Source organism: Erpetoichthys calabaricus, chromosome 2 (genome assembly GCF_900747795.2).
Source record: "Erpetoichthys calabaricus chromosome 2, fErpCal1.3, whole genome shotgun sequence".
Taxonomy (NCBI): domain Eukaryota; kingdom Metazoa; phylum Chordata; class Cladistia; order Polypteriformes; family Polypteridae; genus Erpetoichthys; species Erpetoichthys calabaricus.
This window is the reverse complement of record NC_041395.2, coordinates 282,525,799-282,545,394: the sequence shown is the minus strand read 5'-3', so window position 1 is coordinate 282,545,394 and position 19,596 is coordinate 282,525,799. Positions and strand designations below refer to the sequence as shown.

The window sequence follows — 19,596 nt, the reverse complement described above, 5'->3', positions numbered from 1 at the left end:
TCCCAAAACAAATTAAACATGTACATGGAACAGTTCCTTTTCACTGTGCCACCACAAATGCAATATGCAAAGGATTTCTCTTGAAAAACAAGCCATTTAGAAAGACCGCAGACTCATTTTTCTTTCCTTGAGCATAATTCTATTCAGTCTCTCCACATAGGAATGATAGACTTACAGGACTGAAACACAGTGAATCTTTAACACTTTTGTGAGTTCTTAAGAACTCCAATTGCATCTCACAGTTTAAGAAATAAGCCACTGTATCTCTTTATGTATATATTGTCACACACATGCGAGTAGGAGGCAGCTGAAGGGCTTATATAATCGTAACAACTTATCCGACCAGGGGGCAGAGGTGTGTACTGACTCTCTTTATCAGTTCCCTGCAGACCGTTGCCGGGAAATCCCGCCAGGTCCTGAAGCCCAGAAGAAGACACTTCTGGCCCCGGCCCTGAAGGCGACATCACTTCCGGTCAACTCTCCATAAAAGCTGATCCTCTTCCTCTGGTGATCAGTTCTGTCTTGGACTCAGTAGTGTAAACTACCAATGCTAACTTTTTGACACAACTACCTTTTGCAGCCAGTATTATAATATACGGGTGACTGCCCCAAACCTTCTTGCGATGTCTGGAGTCCCTTATTGTGACATTGGCATAGTCAGCAGGATTCTGTTGGTAACAAATACGGGAGTAGTGCTTCTTAATGGGCATAAACTCACACCGTTGTTTGATGTTTCCGGCAGTAACGTTACCATCGTTGCTCACTGATATGTCTTACCGTGACAGCTAACTAAATGAAAGACCAGTGTTAAATGCATGCATGGAGAAGTCCGTAACTATAAAACCGCCCTATGCTACATCTGCCTGGACGGATCGCTAAGAAAACACCCCGTGGTGGTCCACCCCAACCCACCTTTTCCTGTAGTTCTAGGGCGGGACTGGTCTGAAATTAAAAGCAGTAGACTGCTGGCTGCTCCCGGTCAAACACTGGGCCTAGTTGTAGAGAAGGTTGACTCATCTCAGGCTGCCTCCACACCATGTAATATGCCGGCAGAGAGCGAGATGGAAGACCAAGATGGAGTCGGAGAAACTCCTGGCCTGTCGCAAGCAGCTACATCATTCACCCGCACCCTGGCAGGTCAGGCGGAGTCTCCACCCCTTGAGGTCAGACTGGATCCTCTCTCTGAGATGCAGTTTCAATTTAGAATGACACCAGCTTCTTTCAAGAGAGAACAGTGGAATGACAACTCTCTGAAATATGTTAAGAATGCAGTGGTTCTTGTAAATGGCCAACGCGCACATTGGCCCATGCCATAGGGACCCCACTTCGTTATCAAAAATAATTTATTATGTCGGGTCGCGGAACATAGAGGGGAGGTCCAAGAAATTGTTGTTAATCCCACGAATTTACTGGGGGCAGGTTTGTGAGTTAAGGCATGCCCACCTCCTTGGAGGCCATTTAGGCTCTGAAAAGACTGTACAGTATATCAAGCTCCGATTTTACTGGTTGGGAATCAACAACAAGGTTCGCCGTTTTTGCATATCCTGCCCAGAGTGTCAACTATGGCAAATTCCCAAGAGGGACCGTGCTCCTCTCGTTCCCCTTCCCCTAACTGACATACCCTTCGAGAAAATCGGGGACGATCTAGTGGGACCTTTAGAGCCCTCCGCCAGAGGACACAGGTATATATTAGTCCTCGTGGATTATGCGACCCGATATCCAGAGGCTGTTCTTTTGTGCTCAGCTACAATTAAAGCAATTGCACAGGAATTTGTAGGGGTCTTTGCGCGTAGTGGCATCCCTAAAGAAGTCCTCACAAACCATGGGACACCGTTCACTTCGGAAACAGCCAAGTTACTTAAAGCATTTAAAGACCGCGGTATACCATCCTCAAACTGACGGTTTAGTGGAGATGTTTAATCAGACTCTCAAACAGATGCTCCGCAAGGTGGTCAGTGGGGACGGGAAGATTTGGGACCAACTCCTCCCCCCATTCTCTTTGCCTCTCCGAGAGTTCCATCCGGGGGATCGTGTCATGGTTTTGGTTCACACCTCTAATTCTAAATTGCTCCCCCATTGGCAAGGCCCTTATGAAATTAAGGAAAGGAAAGGGTTGGTTAATTATTTGGTGAGACAACCTAATCGTCAACCAAGCTAGTGGGTCTATCATGTGAACTTGCTGAAACCGTGGAAGGAAAGGTACCCCCGATCCCATCTCCGGTCAGCCCTACTCATTCTTTGCTCAGACAGACACACTTAATTTCGGCAAGGAATTAACCGTCGGACAGAGACAGGAGCTGAAAATAGCTATCTGGTCCGTCCCAGAGGTGGTGAGTATAACACCCGGCCGGACCTCTCTGATTGCGCATAACATCGTGACTGAACCGAGGGTATAATCCGAGAGCGATCCTATAGACTGCTGGAGGCAAAGAAAGTGGAAGTGGAATTGGAAATCAAGCAAATACTGGAACTAGGAGTGATCGAGGAGAGCTTTAGTCCCTGGTCCAGTCCCATCGTCTTGGTTACTAAGGCAGATGGCAGTTGGAGGTTTTGTAATGACTTCCGTTGGCTTAACCAGGTTTCCCAGTTCAATGCCTATCCCATGCCATGCGTGGACAACCTCCTTGAGAGGCTGGGCCTGGCAAAATTCCTGACCACACTTGACATGACCAAGGGTTTCTAGCAGATTCCTTTAACAGACTCCGCGATGGTCAACACCGCGTTTAGCTCCCCTAGTGGACACTGGCATTATCGTGTCCTTCCATTTGGGTTACACGGGCTCCTGCGACTTTCCAGCGTCTGGTGGACAAAGTGCTCCATCCTCATTGTCACACATGTGCGCATGGGAGGCAGCTTGAGTAAGGGCAGTTCTGAGTTCATACTGGGATGTGGCAGAGTGCACTGACTCTTTTTCTCCCTTTCCTGTAGGCCATTCACGGGAGATTCCACATGGCCCCCTTGACGTCACTTCCAGGACCGAGCCTATGGAAGGAGACCTTGCCAGCTCCGGCCCCTGTGATATCATGTCTGGGCTCGAACCTATGGCTGAAGACCTTCATGAGCCCAACCCCTTTCATCTCACTTCCTGTCTTCCCCTTTAAAAGCCTCCACCTGTTCCCTATTCCCTGAGTTCTGTTTTGGACTCGGTTTTGTGCACATCAGTGCTGTACCTAATTTATGACTTTGCAGCCAGGAAACCAGTTATACGGGTGGCTGCCCCAAACCTTTCTATGACTCTGAGTCGAGTTTGTGACACCATAATGCGTATAGTGCTACCTACCTGGATGACGTCATCATCATGGAAGGAACACGTACAGCAGGTCAAAGCAGTATTGTGGACACTAAGAGAGGCTGGGCTGTGAATCAATCTAAAGAAATGTTTCTTTGGACTGAGAGAAGCTAGATATTTGGGCTACCTGGTGGGTCGGGGTACTGTAAGACTACAGTGGTCCAAAATAGATGCCATTTTGAAATGGCCCTGCCTGCAAACCAAGCAGCAGGTCCAAGCCTTTCTCGGCTTAGCCGGGTACTACCGCCGGTTTGTACTTCTGTTTTCTGAGAGTGTGGCGCCCTTGTCTGATTTGACGAAGAAAAGGGCTCCCAACAATATGGTATGGTCCGAAAAAATGGAAGCTGCATTTGGTGACTTAAAGCAGGCCCTTACTTCGGCACTAGGCGTCAACAGTGCTGAACACCCAGTCATGTACCTGAGCCGGAAACTGCTGGACGAAGAGACAAGGTATGCGGCAGTGGAGAGGGAAGCCTTGGCGATCAAATGGGTGATTACGCAGTTGAGGTACTACCTCTTGGGCCGTGAGTTCACTCTGGTGATGGATCATGCCCCTTTACAGTGGATGGCCCTTCACAAGAAGTCGAACATGCGGGTCACAAGGTGTTTTCTTGACCTACAACCATACAAGTTTATTGTTCATCGTAAAGGTTCTCTTTATGCCAACGCCGATGCTCTCTCTCGAGCACATTACCTCTCGGTGCAGGCTGCCCGACCTGATGGGTCTGGGATGAGGGGGGGCCTTGTCACATACGTGCGAGTAGGAGGCAGCTGAAGGGCTTATGTAATCATAACAACTTATCCGACCAGGGGGCGGAGGGGTGTACTGACTGTCTTTCTCAGTTCCCTGTAGACCATTCCCGGGAAATCCCGCCAGCTGCCGAAGCCCAGAAGAAGACACTTCCGGCCCCGGCCCCGAGGGCGACATCACTTCCGGCCCTGAGGGTGACACAACTTTTGGTCAACTCTCCATAAAAGCTGTTCCCCTTCCTCTGGAGATCAGTTCTGTCTTGGACTCAGTAGTGTAAACTACCAGTGCTAACTTTTTGACACAACTACCTTTTGCAGCCAGGATTATAATATACGGGTGGCTGCCCCAAACCTTCTTGCGATGTCTGGAGTCTCTCATTGTGACAATATATATACCGTATATGTTGCAAATGATGAGGTTCAAGTCATGGATATAGTGCTTAGTTTTTGAATAGCCATGGCTCCGTTTCACCCCAGGAAGTTTAGCATGAAGCAAGTTCACTTATTTTATAAAACAGACAGCTAGGTAAAAACTCTGATGCTCTGAGCATTGCTTACAGGTAAGCAGACATGGGATTAGTTGCTGGTTACATAAACATTGTTAAGGACACGTTAATGTACCTGAGGATTACTGAGAAAAAAGGTGAGACCAGAAGAAGAAATCTGTGCCAAAACATATGGTCAAGGAAAGTGAAGAGGTCAAAATTAAGAGAGCAAACCAAATACAGAAAACAGAACTAAAAAGATGAGATAAGTGCAAAAGCCAATCCTAATGGTAGGGACTACCTGGGAAATCAGCAAACTATTGCTAAGGTGTCTGAGAAGTTGTTATAGCCACTAAGTGTGACCAGTGTGTTACCACCACTATATTTATATCGTCATCTCCTGTGACATTATCATTGGTAATAATTGTGAATACGTGATGGGAATCAACATGGCGATATGTAATGAAAGAAAATTAACACAGTAACAAACACCTTTGTAAATACAAAACAAAACATGAAACTGCTGCCAGAAATGAAGTCTTTGGTATAAAAACCTCACATTAGGCAACTACAGAAATTAGTTCCAGTGTGTAGTCCGTAAAAAAGAAAGCAAAAAAGGTGTTTGTAAAAGCAATTTGTTGTCAGAATTATGAAACATAATACGCTGGTTTTGTTTAATTTGTTTTATTTGAGTGCCATTTCATCACTATTTTGTTTTATTTGTTTTCAATGCACATTGCCATTTGGTGAAGTTATTTGCATCGACATCATTTTGTATTTCTGGATTGGATGGGTGCCTCCAGTTTCTGTGTCTTTTTCCGATGATACTGCATGGTTGCTGGGCACATGATGCATGTATAACCCATGATGTCATGGTGTTCATGTTATCTTAAATGGCTGCTCACATTAAAGCTTATCCAAACTTTGTTCCTAAATTAAGGGAGGACTGACTTGGGTCTGTCTAGACTTTAATGGAAATCTTCTACCAGTCATGACATTTGTCTAACATCTTTCTCCACTAACAATGCCCCACAAAGTTTTGCTTGCAACTGTTCAAACCTCTGCCAATCCAGTTATAAACCATGTCTTAAGAGTTATAGTATTATTGTATTATTATTTATTGTATACTTGGCTCCCACAATTATCTAAAGTTGCTTACAATGTTAGGCTATGGCACAATTGCTTGCCGTTACACATGGAGCAAAGTGGTAGAAGGTAGAGGTAGAAATCACGCCAGAAGCCACCTTTTTCTAATTTATACCTCTTTTCACAGTTATATTTTTTAATCTTTAAATACATGTATCAGTAGTTTAATCTAGGGCATACATTTTTGAAAAGGTCTTTAAATGAAACTCATCTCAACTAGAAAATCATTATCCCATAAGAACTAATGGATTCAAGGAACATCTGCTATTTGTCATTCTGACTTTTGGGTATGGAGATTTAATACAAGTTCAACACAGCAGAGTATAATTAAAATAATGAAGGCAGAAAAATTATGTCCAAAAGCTACAGAAATAATACCATGTTTTATAATATGGCAAGCATTACATTTGTGTTATTAAGAACTTAAAAAGAATATGCCATTCAGTTTAAAATAACTTATCATTTTCAGTTCAACTGGAGTTTTCAAATTAAGACAAAAATAAGATTTGAACGTTCCACAATGTGATTCATTTGGGCAATTTCCTATGCAGATGAATTTGTAAGTCTGTACATAAGAAATGAAAAACATTTTAATGAATTTGCTCCTAACCAATTACATCAGTGCCTCTGTCCTCATATATTAGAAAACAACAAATCAATAATTAAAAAATCAAAACTAAAACACTCTTAATTAGCTTTTGCTTAGAAGAAGGCTGAGTTCAAGGCTGGGCCCCCACACCTCCACTGCTCTCAGCCTCAACACCGGGACGCCGCACAGTTGTGTGCTCAGCCAGCACCTCTACACATATGACTGTGTCCCCACTCACCATAGCAACAAGATCATAAAGTTCGTGGATGACACGACGGTGGTCAGACTCATCTCGGGCAAGGAGGGTGAGCTAGCATACAGGGATGAGGTGGAGCGGCTGTCAGAGTGGTGCAGGGTCAATAACCTGCCCCTCAACACCAATAAAACGAAGGAGCTTGATATTGACTTTAGAAAAAACAAAACTGACATCCAGCCACTCATCCAGCCTGTGTGGAAAGGGTTCTGGTGTTCAGGTTTCTGGGTATTGAGCTGGAGGATGACCTGACCTGGAGCACCAACACCAAGGAGCTGCTAGAGAAGGTGCAGCAGAGACTGAATTTTCTGAGAATCCTCAGAAAGAACCATCTTCCCCAAAAATCTGCTCCTTGCCTTTTATCACTGTTCCATCGAGAGTGTGCTTACGTATGGACTGTGTGTGTGGTACGGTAGCTGAACTTCCTCAGAAAGGAAAGCACTCCACAGGGTCATCAGGACAGCAGAGAGAACAACTGGCTGTACCCTCCCCACTCTGGAACAAATCTATACCTCCTGATGCAGCAAAAAAGCAATAGACATTTCACAGGATTCATCACATCCCGGTCATTGCCTCTTCCAGCTTTTTCCATCGGGCAAGAGATACAGAGCAATGAAAACCAGGACAAACCACCTTAAAAACAGCTTTTATCCAAAAGCAATCATGGCCCTGAACTCAGAATAAAACTGCTCCATATCATTCTCCCAAATGTGCAATATAGACCTTAAGTCAACAAGTGCAATTTGTAAATTTTGTAAAGTACTTTTATTACTGAGTCGACTGCACCTTCAATTTCTTTGATCCTTTTTAAAAGTGACAATGACAATAAAGATCTATCTATCTATCTATCTATCTATCTATCTATCTATCTATCTATCTATCTAAATATAACAGACACTTTCAGCCTTTGAATCTGCTGACTTGGATTCTTAGATACCTGACCACTTAGACCAATGTCACACTACATGACTTTTCTAGTATTTTTCAGCCATAGACTTAATTTATATAATCTTTGTGAGATGTAGACAATCACAATGCCAAAAGCAGAGTTAAACAAATACCCCAAGTGCATGAAAGATTTTTGATCTTCATTAGTTCAAACACTTTTTTTTGTTTGGTATGGGTAGCGATTGGAGACAGAATCGACAGTCTTCTTCTTCTTCTTTCAGCTGCTTCCGTTAGGGGTTGCCACAGTGGATCATTTTCTTCCATATCTTTCTGTCCTCTGCATCTTGTTCCGTTATGGAGACAGAATCGACAATAATAGTAGTTTGAAATCCAAAGAAATCTTTGTACTTGTTTTATACTGTCTGGAAAGGACTGATTGACTATAGTAGGTACCTTTGATCCATGGACAATAACCCAGAAACAAGATTTTATTTTCACATTTCTTTTTCTAATTTGACAAAAACAGATGTTCCCACAACTGTTGCAGTACCTCATCAACATGTAGCATATGAGTTTATCTTTAGAAAAAATAAGAATATTATCATCTACACAGGGACATATTTTTCCAAAATATTTTAAAAAATGCCATCACCAAACGACTGAAAGACTGCAGGTGCATTTGCCAAACCATTAGCCATTATCCTATATTCATAATATCCATTAACAGTATTAAATGCAGAGTCATTTCATCCTTTTTCTCCACAAAAAAACCAAATTCTGTGGCAATAGGGCTATTATATGTAAATTCTCTTATATATTTCTCCATTGATTGATGCTCCCAGCTTTGTCCCGGGTATGACGTTAAACTGCATCCAGCCCTACAAATGGTCCTCCAACTGCAGGGAAAACCTGGGCACTCCAGCCAGCGTAAAAACCTTACACAGCTCTGAAATGACAGACAGGACTTCTTTCTGCTCTCCGTGGGAGTAGCTCTGCTGCAGCCACCCATAGGAAGACTACTTGCATTGTGAAGGGGATGGGGGAAAGCCCTCGGGAGCCTCATCCCTGGAAGAATCAAAACCGTCGGAGAGCCAATGGGGTCAAGCCTGTGGGGATTGGAACTGGTGTGGTGCTGAGGCGTCACTCACTGCATGGCAGAACTTGGGTCCCAATTCCAGGCGGCACATCTGGGAAGGTGTGTGAAATGTCTTGTTTCATCTTCCTCTGCTTTTAGAGGAACTTCGTAAACTCTCTCTCTGAGGTGCACAGGCTCTGTAGGTGCTCCCGAACCTGACCTGACCTGATCTAATCTATGCTCTTTTTTTTAATGCAGACATCTTTAAGTTGTGAGCATCTAATAATAATTCTATTGCACATATTTAGGTTATGGTGGAAGTTCTTAAAAGGCACTATATTCTGGTGGTATGACAGGTGTGGTGTTGCATGATAAAATAGGTGGATTCCTAATTAAGCAGCGTTTCTTACAAAAAGAGCTCCACTGAGCTCTTTTAACATCCAATCAATAATTGTATTGTTTTTTTGGAGCAATGGAGGACAAAAAAAAATCTACGGCATGAAGGATTGAAAAATAAAAAATGCATATGTTACTTTATGTAAAGCCTCTATCTGTCACTGTCAATGAAGAAGTAAAACAGTCATGAATAATTTTTTTTATTTTAATTTCAATGAAACTTTGATCAGTTTCAATTATTTCATCCAATGCTTAATTTCTCAGCAGCTACTGAATCAATAAGTGCAGTAACTGTTAACTAATGTTTTCATTAATAGTAAATTCTTAAATACGTTTTTACTAGATAAGTCCACCCTAACAATTGTAAAGTAAAAAGAAATCTCAGTATTTCCCATTTTTAGAGGATGATTGGACACAAAATGTTATTAATTGCCACAAATGAAACATAACCTTTCTTTATTTTTCCATTGATTTGACTTTTTTTGTTCACCACTTTCCCCCCAAGGATTCCCGTTTCTTAACAACAGATACCCTGTAACATTGTAAATATTGGCAAACAGATCTGAAATTAAATAGGCCGTTTGTGCACAAACATAGCTCTCATGCTTCACATTATAACTTATAAACATCACATAAAATATGCGAGGGAACTTATTTTATCTTCTAAGCTGCCGCATTATCTTGAAGACTAGAGATAGTAATTTAAATGAGAGAGGACCAGGAGGTGAATGCAAGTCAAGACTTGTGCCAAATTCATTAACAGGAGGTCAAACCAAAATTTTACCAGAAACCAAAACTAAACCCAAAAATCACAGTCAGTGCTAAAGTCAAAAACTTGGAAAAAATCAAAAGAAAGTTTTTACTACAGTGTTTCAAGGATTATCCGTCAAACTCGGCTAAAACACAGCTGCTTGAGGCAACCTGTAAATCCTCAACCTAATGAGGTTAGGGTCATGACCTCTATTAACATGCCACCCAGCAACCGGAGAATGCATCAAAGCAATGGGATCTGCAAAATGGCACTGCATGTGAGGAAAGGCAAAATGGATTAGTAGTAAATTGTGGATTTTGTTAATGTGCAAGAAACAGAAGAACGAACCTCAGATTTGGAATCACTCTGTGTTAAAACTGTATAATTGAATTACAATTAGTCAGAAACTCTGATTTTCAAGAATTTATAATGCAGATTCTAGCAAAGATTAAAACACAAATCAAAACAGAAAAAATAAAATGAGAAGACAGGATGAGACTGTGACAGAACTCACCATACCTGGAAAACATTTGGATAGCCATTGGCGCTGTCCGGCAACACATGAATTGGCTGCCAAAATGAAGCAACAGTTTGAAAAATTGGTTAACTGTGGACCAGCAGTTTGCTCTGACAAGATACAGAAACAGAATTGTGCAATGGATTATTGTCTTCAGCACAACAAACAATCAAAGAGAGACAGACAAAAGAAGAAGAGCTAGTCACTTGCTCCACAGGACTGTGTCTTCATTGACTTGATCCATACATAAAGAACACCAAATAGCTTAGAACAGTGTTTCCCAAGTTCAGTCCTGGGGTGCCACTGTGACTGGGGGTTTTAGTTCCAACCAGTTTCACAAATGAATGATTCAGTCTAGTTTATTTAGTCTTTTTGTTCTCTTATTTTGCTTTCAGAGGTTTGTGCTGGTATATTTACATGTAAACAAAATTTGCCATATCTTAAAATTTTTACTTTTTAGTATACCTTCAGCACCACCCTTTCCTCTGTTTTTGCTTGTGTTTGAAGTTATCTTAACTGGCCCTCGGTCTCTCAAGTGTGTTCTTGTAAAGCCTGTTTCTCTGATTCTGTCATTATTTTTGAGGCATCTTTTTCACCTCCTGTCCAGTTTTATACTTACCATTTTTGAAGCCGACTTTTTCAGCATATTTCTTTACTCCTTCTTGTGAGTTTCACACTCGCACTTCCTCTTTTGTCAAAACACCTAAGCCAAACTGACCAATCAGATTGCTTTGAGGGAGTAGACAAAGACCTTAGTATTTTATTATATAGTGGACTAGCACACAAATGAAGGTAACACTGATGTAGTGGCTCTAGTTTTATATCCAGTGTCATTTTCACCTGTGTCTGCACTCCTCATCAATAATCATCATTACTGAGATACAGTTTAGGGAGCAAATGCCACAGGAATATGGTGAATTGAATTCAAAATGGTAAAAGAAAGTTAAATGTTTAAAACTGTGCCAAAGAAAATACATTCTAAATTTTCTTCTAAGTGCAAATATTGTACTAGAGCACTTTTTTGAATGCAGAATAGGAATTTAAAAAGTGACCTCGGCTGTTGGGTTTTGTGAGAGATACATACACCACCTTTCTTTGATGACCGCAGGTCCAAGTGCTATTAGTTAAAATATAAAATGGCAGAATGAAGATGTTATGTATGTAATGTCCAAATAGCAAAAAAAACAAAAAACAAAAATACAAATATAAATAATGTTGAAATTTTCTTTCAGTTGCGTCAGACTGGAATGATACCATTTGCTGATACATATGGCACTGAAAAAATTACATGGGTTCCACTGGATCAGTGCAGAAGACTTCTAGGACCCTGAAAACAAAACAGGTTGCCATCATCCATAAACAACATAGACAGAATGAGATGAGAAATATCAAAACTGAAGCCCTGCACTACTTACTTCCTACAGGCCCTACTCATTCCCGGCTTGTAGGTTCTTCACAACAGAAAAAGGTGCCTGTTCTCCAACTTTTATAAAATGGAATTTGTAAAATCACACATGCACAAGAGGAGGCGCTAGCATGTACACATTGTGGAGGAATGCTGGATGTCAGGGGTTTCTGGAATGTTCTTGGGATGAGACTACAAGGACTTCAAGATTGTCTAGAGGGTAGTAATTGAAGGTTGGCCCCTCTGGGGAACTAGAGAGTAGCAATGGGTCATAGTGGCTATTTCCTAAGACACTTTCTCTTGTCCTGTCCTTTACTGAGATTTGGGCCAGCTGAAAAGAGTAATGGCCTCTGTGGAAGCTACACTCCTCTAAAGAGGGTTTGGGTGACCTGAAACTGCCACTTATGAGACTGGAGCACAAGCTTAGAATATTTTAGTTGAGAACAGAATTAGGAAGATAGGCAAGTGCAGAGCTGTATTCTATAGTCAGACCTTAGAGTAGGTAAGTGCTTGTTGTTTTCACATTTTGTGTATTCCTTTTCCTTTGTACCTTACAGAAAACCTTTTCATTTAAAGCTACCTCTTTGTTATTGGATTTTGTGGCATTTGAGTATGGGTATTGTACACTACTCTCAAGAGCTCTCCATAGCAGTCACTTCATATTGTATCTGATCACCAGCAATGTCCAAATATTCCTTGATGTGTGCTACAAAGACAATGGCCACACAATTTCACAGTCACCAGCAACCTGTACTGCTAACAGCTGTTAGAAACAATCAAATGACTTCATCAGGTCCTGTTCTTCCCAGGACGGCTAAAGGTTATGCAGATATATAATTTAGCTGTGTTATCAATCTGGATTCTTATTAGCATTTGGTTATATGTGCTAATAATTTTAATATTATGAATTATTTATCTTATGCTCTACCAAAAATCCCCTGGTAAAAGTGCACAAAAGAGATCCAGTGTGCCGATCTGTATTAGAAAACAGTTCACAGTAAATGTCATGGCCGTTGGTCACTTTGTGCACTCGCTGTGTGATAAAACATTTGTAGTTCCCACGGGAACTGACTTGATTAAATCACTTTGCTATTTCCTCAGGATGACATCAGCCTTTTCTAAAGGTGGTTTGGAGTGCTTCTGATATCATTTGGAAAAACTGCTAGAATATCCAATTTCTTTTGTGAGGTCATTTTCCAACGAATAATTTTTTTTTATTAAACGGACACCAGTTCATATTCTGGCTGGAGTCTGCATATTCTTCTTTTTTTAAAAATTTTATTTATTAATTTTATTGTAATCATTCCATACAAATAGATCAATTTATCACAAAAAAAATTGAAGACAAATCAAACCCCACCCCTGAGAAGGATAGCTTAGCCAAAGGAGAATTGCTTAAGGGTTTTTAATAAGGCAACAATAAACAAAAGAAAGGAAGAAATATATATATAGGTAAATAAAAAAAGGAGAAGGGAATTAAATGCGGTAATAGTTATTTCTCTTATTCTAAAATAATATTGATTAGATCCTGCCAGGTTTTAAAAAAATTCTGTACAGATCCTCAAACTGAGAATTAGATTTTTTCCGATTTCAAATAATATAAAACATCGGTTTCCCACTGACTTCTCAGAGGAGAGTTAGGATTCTTCCAATTTAACAGAATAAGTCTGCGTGCCAAAAGTGTAGTGAATGCAATCACCGTTTGCTTGTCCTTCTCCACTTCAAGTTCGTCTGGAAGAACACCGAACACAGCTGTTAATGGGTTAGGAGGGATTGTGACCCCAAGGCTCTCTGAAAGGCACTTAAAAATTTTGGTCCAAAATGATGTTAGTTTGGTGCAGGCCCAAAACATGTGACCCAGTGAGGCAGGAGCTTGGTTGCAGCGTTCGCAGGTTGGATCCTGCCCTGGAAACATTTTGGACAGTTTTAAGCAAGACAGACGAGCTCGATATATACATTTTATTTGAATAATTCTATGCTTTGCGCATATGGAGCTTGAGTGAATTCTCTGCTTTGCTACCTTCCACTCATTTTCTGATATATTGATTAAGAGATCTTCTTCCCAATGTCCTCTTGGATCTTTGAAAGGTAGGGACTCTAATAAGATTTTATATAATGCGGAAATGGTGTTTAATTCCTCGAAATTGAGCAGTATTTTTTCCAGCATGGTGGAAGGTACGAGGTGAGGAAAATCGGGCAGTTTCTGTTTAACAAAATTTCTAATTTGAAGATAGTGAAAGAAATGTGTAGCTGATATGTTGAATTTGGAACGTAATTGTTCAAAAGATGCAAATATGTTTTCTATATAAAGATCTCTGAGCATTTTAATCCCAAAACTTTTCCAGATATTAAAAACTGGATATGTTTGCGAGGGTTGAAAGAGGTGGTTCTCTTGCAGAGATGCCACAGATAAAAGAATTTCCATCTTAAAATGCTTTCTAAGTTGGTTCCATATTCTAAGTGAGTAAAGCACTATTGGGTTATTAGTGTATTTGCTATAACTTGCATTTATTGGAGCGCAGAGCCGGGAGTATAAAGAAGTACTACAGGATTTTACTTCTATTGCGGACCAAGCCTGTGTATGTTCATTTTTTTGTGTCCAGGTTTTTATGGCTTGTATGTTTGCTGCCCAGTAATAAAACTGAAAATTAGGTAAAGCCATGCCACCTTCTGCCTGAGGTTTTTGTAGAGTTGCTCTTCGGATATGTGGGTGTTTTGAGTTCCAAATGAATGAGGTTATTGTTGAATCTAATTGCTTAAAAAACGATTTATTGATATATATTGGAATGTTTTGAAATAAAAAAAGAAGTTTAGGAAGGATATTCATCTTAACAACGTTAATTCTTCCGGCTAGAGTGAGATGAAGGGTTGACCATCTATGCAAGTCTTGCTTAATTTTTTCCATACAGACGGCAAAATTTTGTTGATAAAGAGCTTTATGTTTACTTGTGATATTTACCCCTGGTATTTAAACTGATCTGCTATGGTAAAAGGTAGGGTGTCCAATCTAATATTATATGGTTGTGAATTCACTGGAAAGAGTATACTTTTATTCAGATTAATTGTAAACCAGATATCTTTTGAAATTCTGTGAGTGCTGTTAAAACTGCAGGCACAGTGTTTTCTGGGTCTGATATATATAAAACCATATCATCTGCATATAGAGAAATTTTCTCTTCCAGTCCTTCTCTGACAATCCCCTTTATCTGATAGGAATTTCGACAGTGACCCGCCAATGGTTCAATGGCGATTGCAAAGAGCAGTGGTGACAAGGGACATCCTTGTCTGGTACCACGTTCTAGCTTAAAGTAGTCTGAACAAATGTTGTTAATACAAACTGAAGCTTCTGGATTGGTATACAGTAGTTTGATCCATGTACAAATATTCTGGCCAAACCCAAATTTCTCCAATGCAGTGAAAAGGTAGTTCCATTCAATCATATCAAATGCTTTTTCTGTGTCTAATGATAGTAATATCTCTGGGGTGTTTGATTTTGCTGGTGAATATATAACATTAAACAAGCGTCGGAGATTGGAAGATAGGTGTCGGCCTTTAATAACTCCAGTTTGATCCTGTGATATTACCGAGGGCAGCACTTTCTCCATCCTTCTAGCTAGAATTTTTGCGAGTATCTTAACATCATTATTCAGGAATGAAATTGGTCTGTATGATGCACATTGTAACAAGTCCTTATTTTGTTTAGGAAAGACGGTGATTAATGCTTGACGAAATGTTTGAGGTAGTATTTGGTTGTCTCTAGCTTCTGTAAATGTTGCCAATAAGAGGGGAGCTAGCTGAGTGGAGAATTTCTTATAAAATTCTGCAGGGTAACCATCAGGGCCTGCTGATTTCCCGCTTTGAAGTGACTTTATAGCATCTAGTAATTCTGTTAGTGTCAGAGGTTTATCCAGTTCCTCAGCACTTAAAGCATCTATTTGTGGTGTCTGTAATGTGTCCAGAAATGCATTAGATTGTGTGTTGTGTTCTTTGAACTCAGTAGAATATAAGGATTTATAATAATCTCTAAATGCGTGCATTATATTTTTATGGTCAATGATTTCTTCTCCATTCATGTTGGCGATTACTGGTATTGCATTGCGAACTTCTTGTTTGTGAATTTGTTGATCTAAAAGCTTATTAGCTTTCTCTCCATGTTCATAGTAATGATGTCTTGACTTATAAATAAGTTGTTCAGTTTCTTTAGTTGTTAAGATGTTGAGTTCTGTATGCAGGGCCTGCCTTTTCCTGTGAAGAGCTTCACTTGGACGCCTGGATTGTTCTTCATCTATTCTAGTAATTTTGCTTCTTAGCTCTGACACTTTCTTGGTTTCTAATTTATTTCTGTGGGAAAGATATGAAATAATCTGTCCTCTTAAGGTCTTTAGAGTTTCTCAGAGTGTTCCTGCAGAAACCTTGTCTCTAGGAAGAAGCTGATTTGTTTGGATATAAATTCTGTGCAGTTCTCGTCTGCTAATAGAAGAGGGTTAAGATGCCATCTACGAGGTGAGTGTGAGGGGCTTAATGATTTTAGCTCCAAGACTAGAGGGGCATGGTCAGAGATAACAATTGTGTCGTATTTGCACGATTTAATCGTAGGCAGGAAATTATTATCTATAAAAAAATAATCATTTCTTGAGTAGCTATGATGCACTGGTGAGTAGAACGAATATGATCTTGAGTTTGGGTTAAGAAACCTCCAGGGGTCTGATAAGTTGTGGTCAGTTAAAAACTGTGTAATTGTCTTTGCAGTGTTAGATGTCGTCCCCCCTGTCACAGGAGTCCTATCTATGAGTGGATTTAAAACACAATTAAAATCCCCAGCCATTATAATTTTATGAGTGTTCACATTGGGAATGGATGCAAATAGATTTTGCATGAATTCCTTATCATTGACATTGGGTGCATAAACATTTATCAAAATAATTTTACTGTTAAATAAGTTGCCCATGACCATCACATATCTCCCTTCAGGGTCCGATACTACATCTGATGCTACAAATGGAACTGTTCTGTGTATGAGAATTCCCACCCCTCTAGTTTTCTTTATAAAGCTAGAATGGAACATTTAGCCAGTCCAGTCTTTTTGTAGTCTAAACTGATCCTTGCTTAGTAAGTGGGTCTCCTGTAAAAATACTATTCAACTAGCGTTGAAATCTGTTAGGTGAGAGCATACTTTCTTTCTCTTTAATTCGTGATTCAGGCCTTTAACATTCCAGCTTACAAAGTTAACTGTCCCATCATGGAGACATTGATTCTGAGTTTTTAATGTCATTTTATAGTCTTAACTGGTAGTGAGGCAGTTTTAATCTTAATTTCAAAATTCCCCATGAGTTATTGCATTTTAGCCTATTGTTTCATTGACATTTATAGTTATAAGGATTAGAAGAATAGATTAGATATAGCCTGCTCTCCTTCTCTCCCCCCTTTATCCCCCCACCCCCCCATTTTGCCTCCCCACATGAGGCTTGATCCCACTTCGTGATGTCCCGGTCCTCTGACATACAAAGAGACAGAGCACGTCGAAAACAAAACAAACCCCACCCTGCAGCAGCGTTAGAGAATTAAAACAAAGAGATATCTATTGCAGCTGAATTCTAAATACTATCTGCCGAAAATATAATCATTAACAGTCTTTAAGCTTAAAATAATCTTCAGCAATTTTAAGATAATAAAAGAATGAACCCTGGGAATGATTTTAAAAAGTAGTCTATGGTAAACATAGTAAATCCTAATGTAACAGTATAATGTAATAGTAATAGTAATGTAATAGTAGAAATAGCAATAAACCAAGAGTATGATGTTAAACAGTCTACTTAAAGGTAGTAAAAGAACAAAAAAAAAAACAAAAAAAACCAAACCCTACTTTAATTACTTCCACACTCACGTCTATAACTGTAATTAAGACATAAACATATAATGTTCAAGTAAAGAAAAGGATGTATAATTATAATACCAATCTCTTTAAAAATGGATCCGACAGCACATGATAGGTCCTTCCCATGCCTTGACAGAATACGGCTCCTTATTAACTTTCAAAAGAGTGTCGGAAACAGCTTCTTTAGTTCCCTTTCAGCTTCCTCCTTGCTTGAAAATACATAATAATGGTCTTGAACTTCCACTTTCAGTTTGGCGGGATACAAGAGGCTGTATTTGATATCGGCTTTCTGTAGCAACTTTTTGATGTTAAAGTGGGCTGCGCGTTTTACAGCTGTTGATGGTGAGAAGTCGGGGAAAATATGAATAAGATTATTTTCAAATATAATCTCTTGCTTGTGTCTGAGAAGTGCCATCACATCAAGCTTGCATCGTAATCGCTCAAAGTGGACAATAAAAGACCTAGGTTTAAAGGGGCTTGATCTGTATATGCGATAAGAGGCTGCTATCTCAATGTCGAGTTTAAAATCATCTCCAATTTATTTTAGAGAGTAATTCTACTGCAAATTTCACTGGGTTTGAGCTTTCTCGTTTCTCAGGTATACCCTCAATTCTTATATTGTTTCTTCTGCACCCATCTTCCAGGGCCGCAAGTCTGTCTCCGAGTTTTTTGCATTCGGAATTCGCAGCTGTCGCTTTTTCATCGGCATTAGACGCCAATTGTTTCGCTGTTTCAACTCGAGCCATGAATGCCTGCTTAACGTCATCCAGCTGATCTGTAACGTCATTAACCTGGTTGGCAAGCATTTTCAGTTTGGATCTATTTTCTTCGATGTGTTCCTCGAATTTCTCCAACATGCCTTTAAAGTTCACGTCAAAACGTTTAAATAGACACGTTTCCCGGTCTTTGTTATCCTTCTTAAACTTGTTCTTAAGCTCAATGTTCGCCTTCTTAAGCTCATTCTTGTTATCCTTCTTAAGTTCATTTATGGCCGTAGCCATGGCAGTGGCTAGTATAGCGATCATCTCTTTCAGTTCAGTTTTCAGTTTGGACAGTTTTTTTAGGATTTCGTGGAATTGCAGCTCCTGTTACAGCAGGTGCTGCAGTCTCACGATGAGTAGATGAGAGCACATCCTGCAGGGCCTTTTCTAGTCTCAAATGATCCTCAGAAATCGGCGATCCATCGCGACCTGTATCACTTGCACCTTCGCTCCCATTTTCACTCTCGACTGGAGACGATACAATGGAGCGGGGTCCCAGGAAATCTGCGCATTTGTCTGCCTGCTCCAGGTCAGTCTCCAAGAGGCCATACCTTGCACTGTCTGTCCAGACTTTGATGCAGCTTTAAGTTTCTTTTCCGCTTCTTTCTGACTTTTCTTCTTATTACTCATGCTTGTATATTATAGTGGAAGTTCCTTGGTCGGGTTAAATACAGGATACCTCTAAATAATATGAAATACATGGGAAAATAAAGCTGGTGCTAGCGGAGCCCTGCTTCAGACGTCCATCTCCTATAACGGACGAGACCAAATCTGGAGTCTGCATATTCTAAACATATTTGTCCCCCTTTCCTCCCAGTGTAAACTTATATTAATAGATTGATTGATAATTCTAAACTGCACTAATATGAGTGAACACCCTCTATGATAAGTAAGCATCCTGTCTGGGGATCATTTCTACATTGCACACATTGCTGTGGGGATGAGTTTTCGTGTTTCAAGAAATGGAAGGGGGGGGGGGTGAAAAATTAATTAGTCAGCATCTGAATTTAATTCATGCATTCAATGCAATACCAGTGACAGGTTTTTAAATTCCATCACTTCCTTGTCAAAAACTGACTGTCTCTTCATGCAAGTTTTTGCAGTCTCTTATATGAATAAATAGCTTTCACTAAATGTAGAGAGACAGCTATCCATCTTCATATACTATATTCAAATCAGTGTGCAATGAGACAATTTACATCTGCAGCAGCAAATCAAAATCAACAGCATGCATATGAATGTCCTGCCCTGTAAAGGCCAATAATCCCCTTTTTATCCAGTCTACTATGAGCAAATGTCTCAGCAGGATATGAAATCCAGCTGCTTGTTTACTACGAAGAACAGGGTCTTATCAATATGCAGAAGAAAGAGTTACAATTCTCCATCACAAAAAGGGATGAATAGGAAATGGTGACT

At 40.1% G+C, this 19,596-nt stretch overlaps 1 protein-coding gene across 1 annotated transcript in view; it reads left to right on the top strand.

Moving 5' to 3' along the window:
• Window positions 1–3,626: 3,626 nt before the first annotated feature.
• The window catches only part of LOC127526659 (uncharacterized), an 85,400-nt gene continuing 69,430 nt past the window's right edge, over window positions 3,627–19,596 (top strand). The window contains exon 1 of the mRNA XM_051922609.1: window positions 3,627–3,739. Coding sequence (XP_051778569.1) covers window positions 3,627–3,739 — 113 coding nt within the window. The remainder of the gene's footprint in view (window positions 3,740–19,596) is intronic.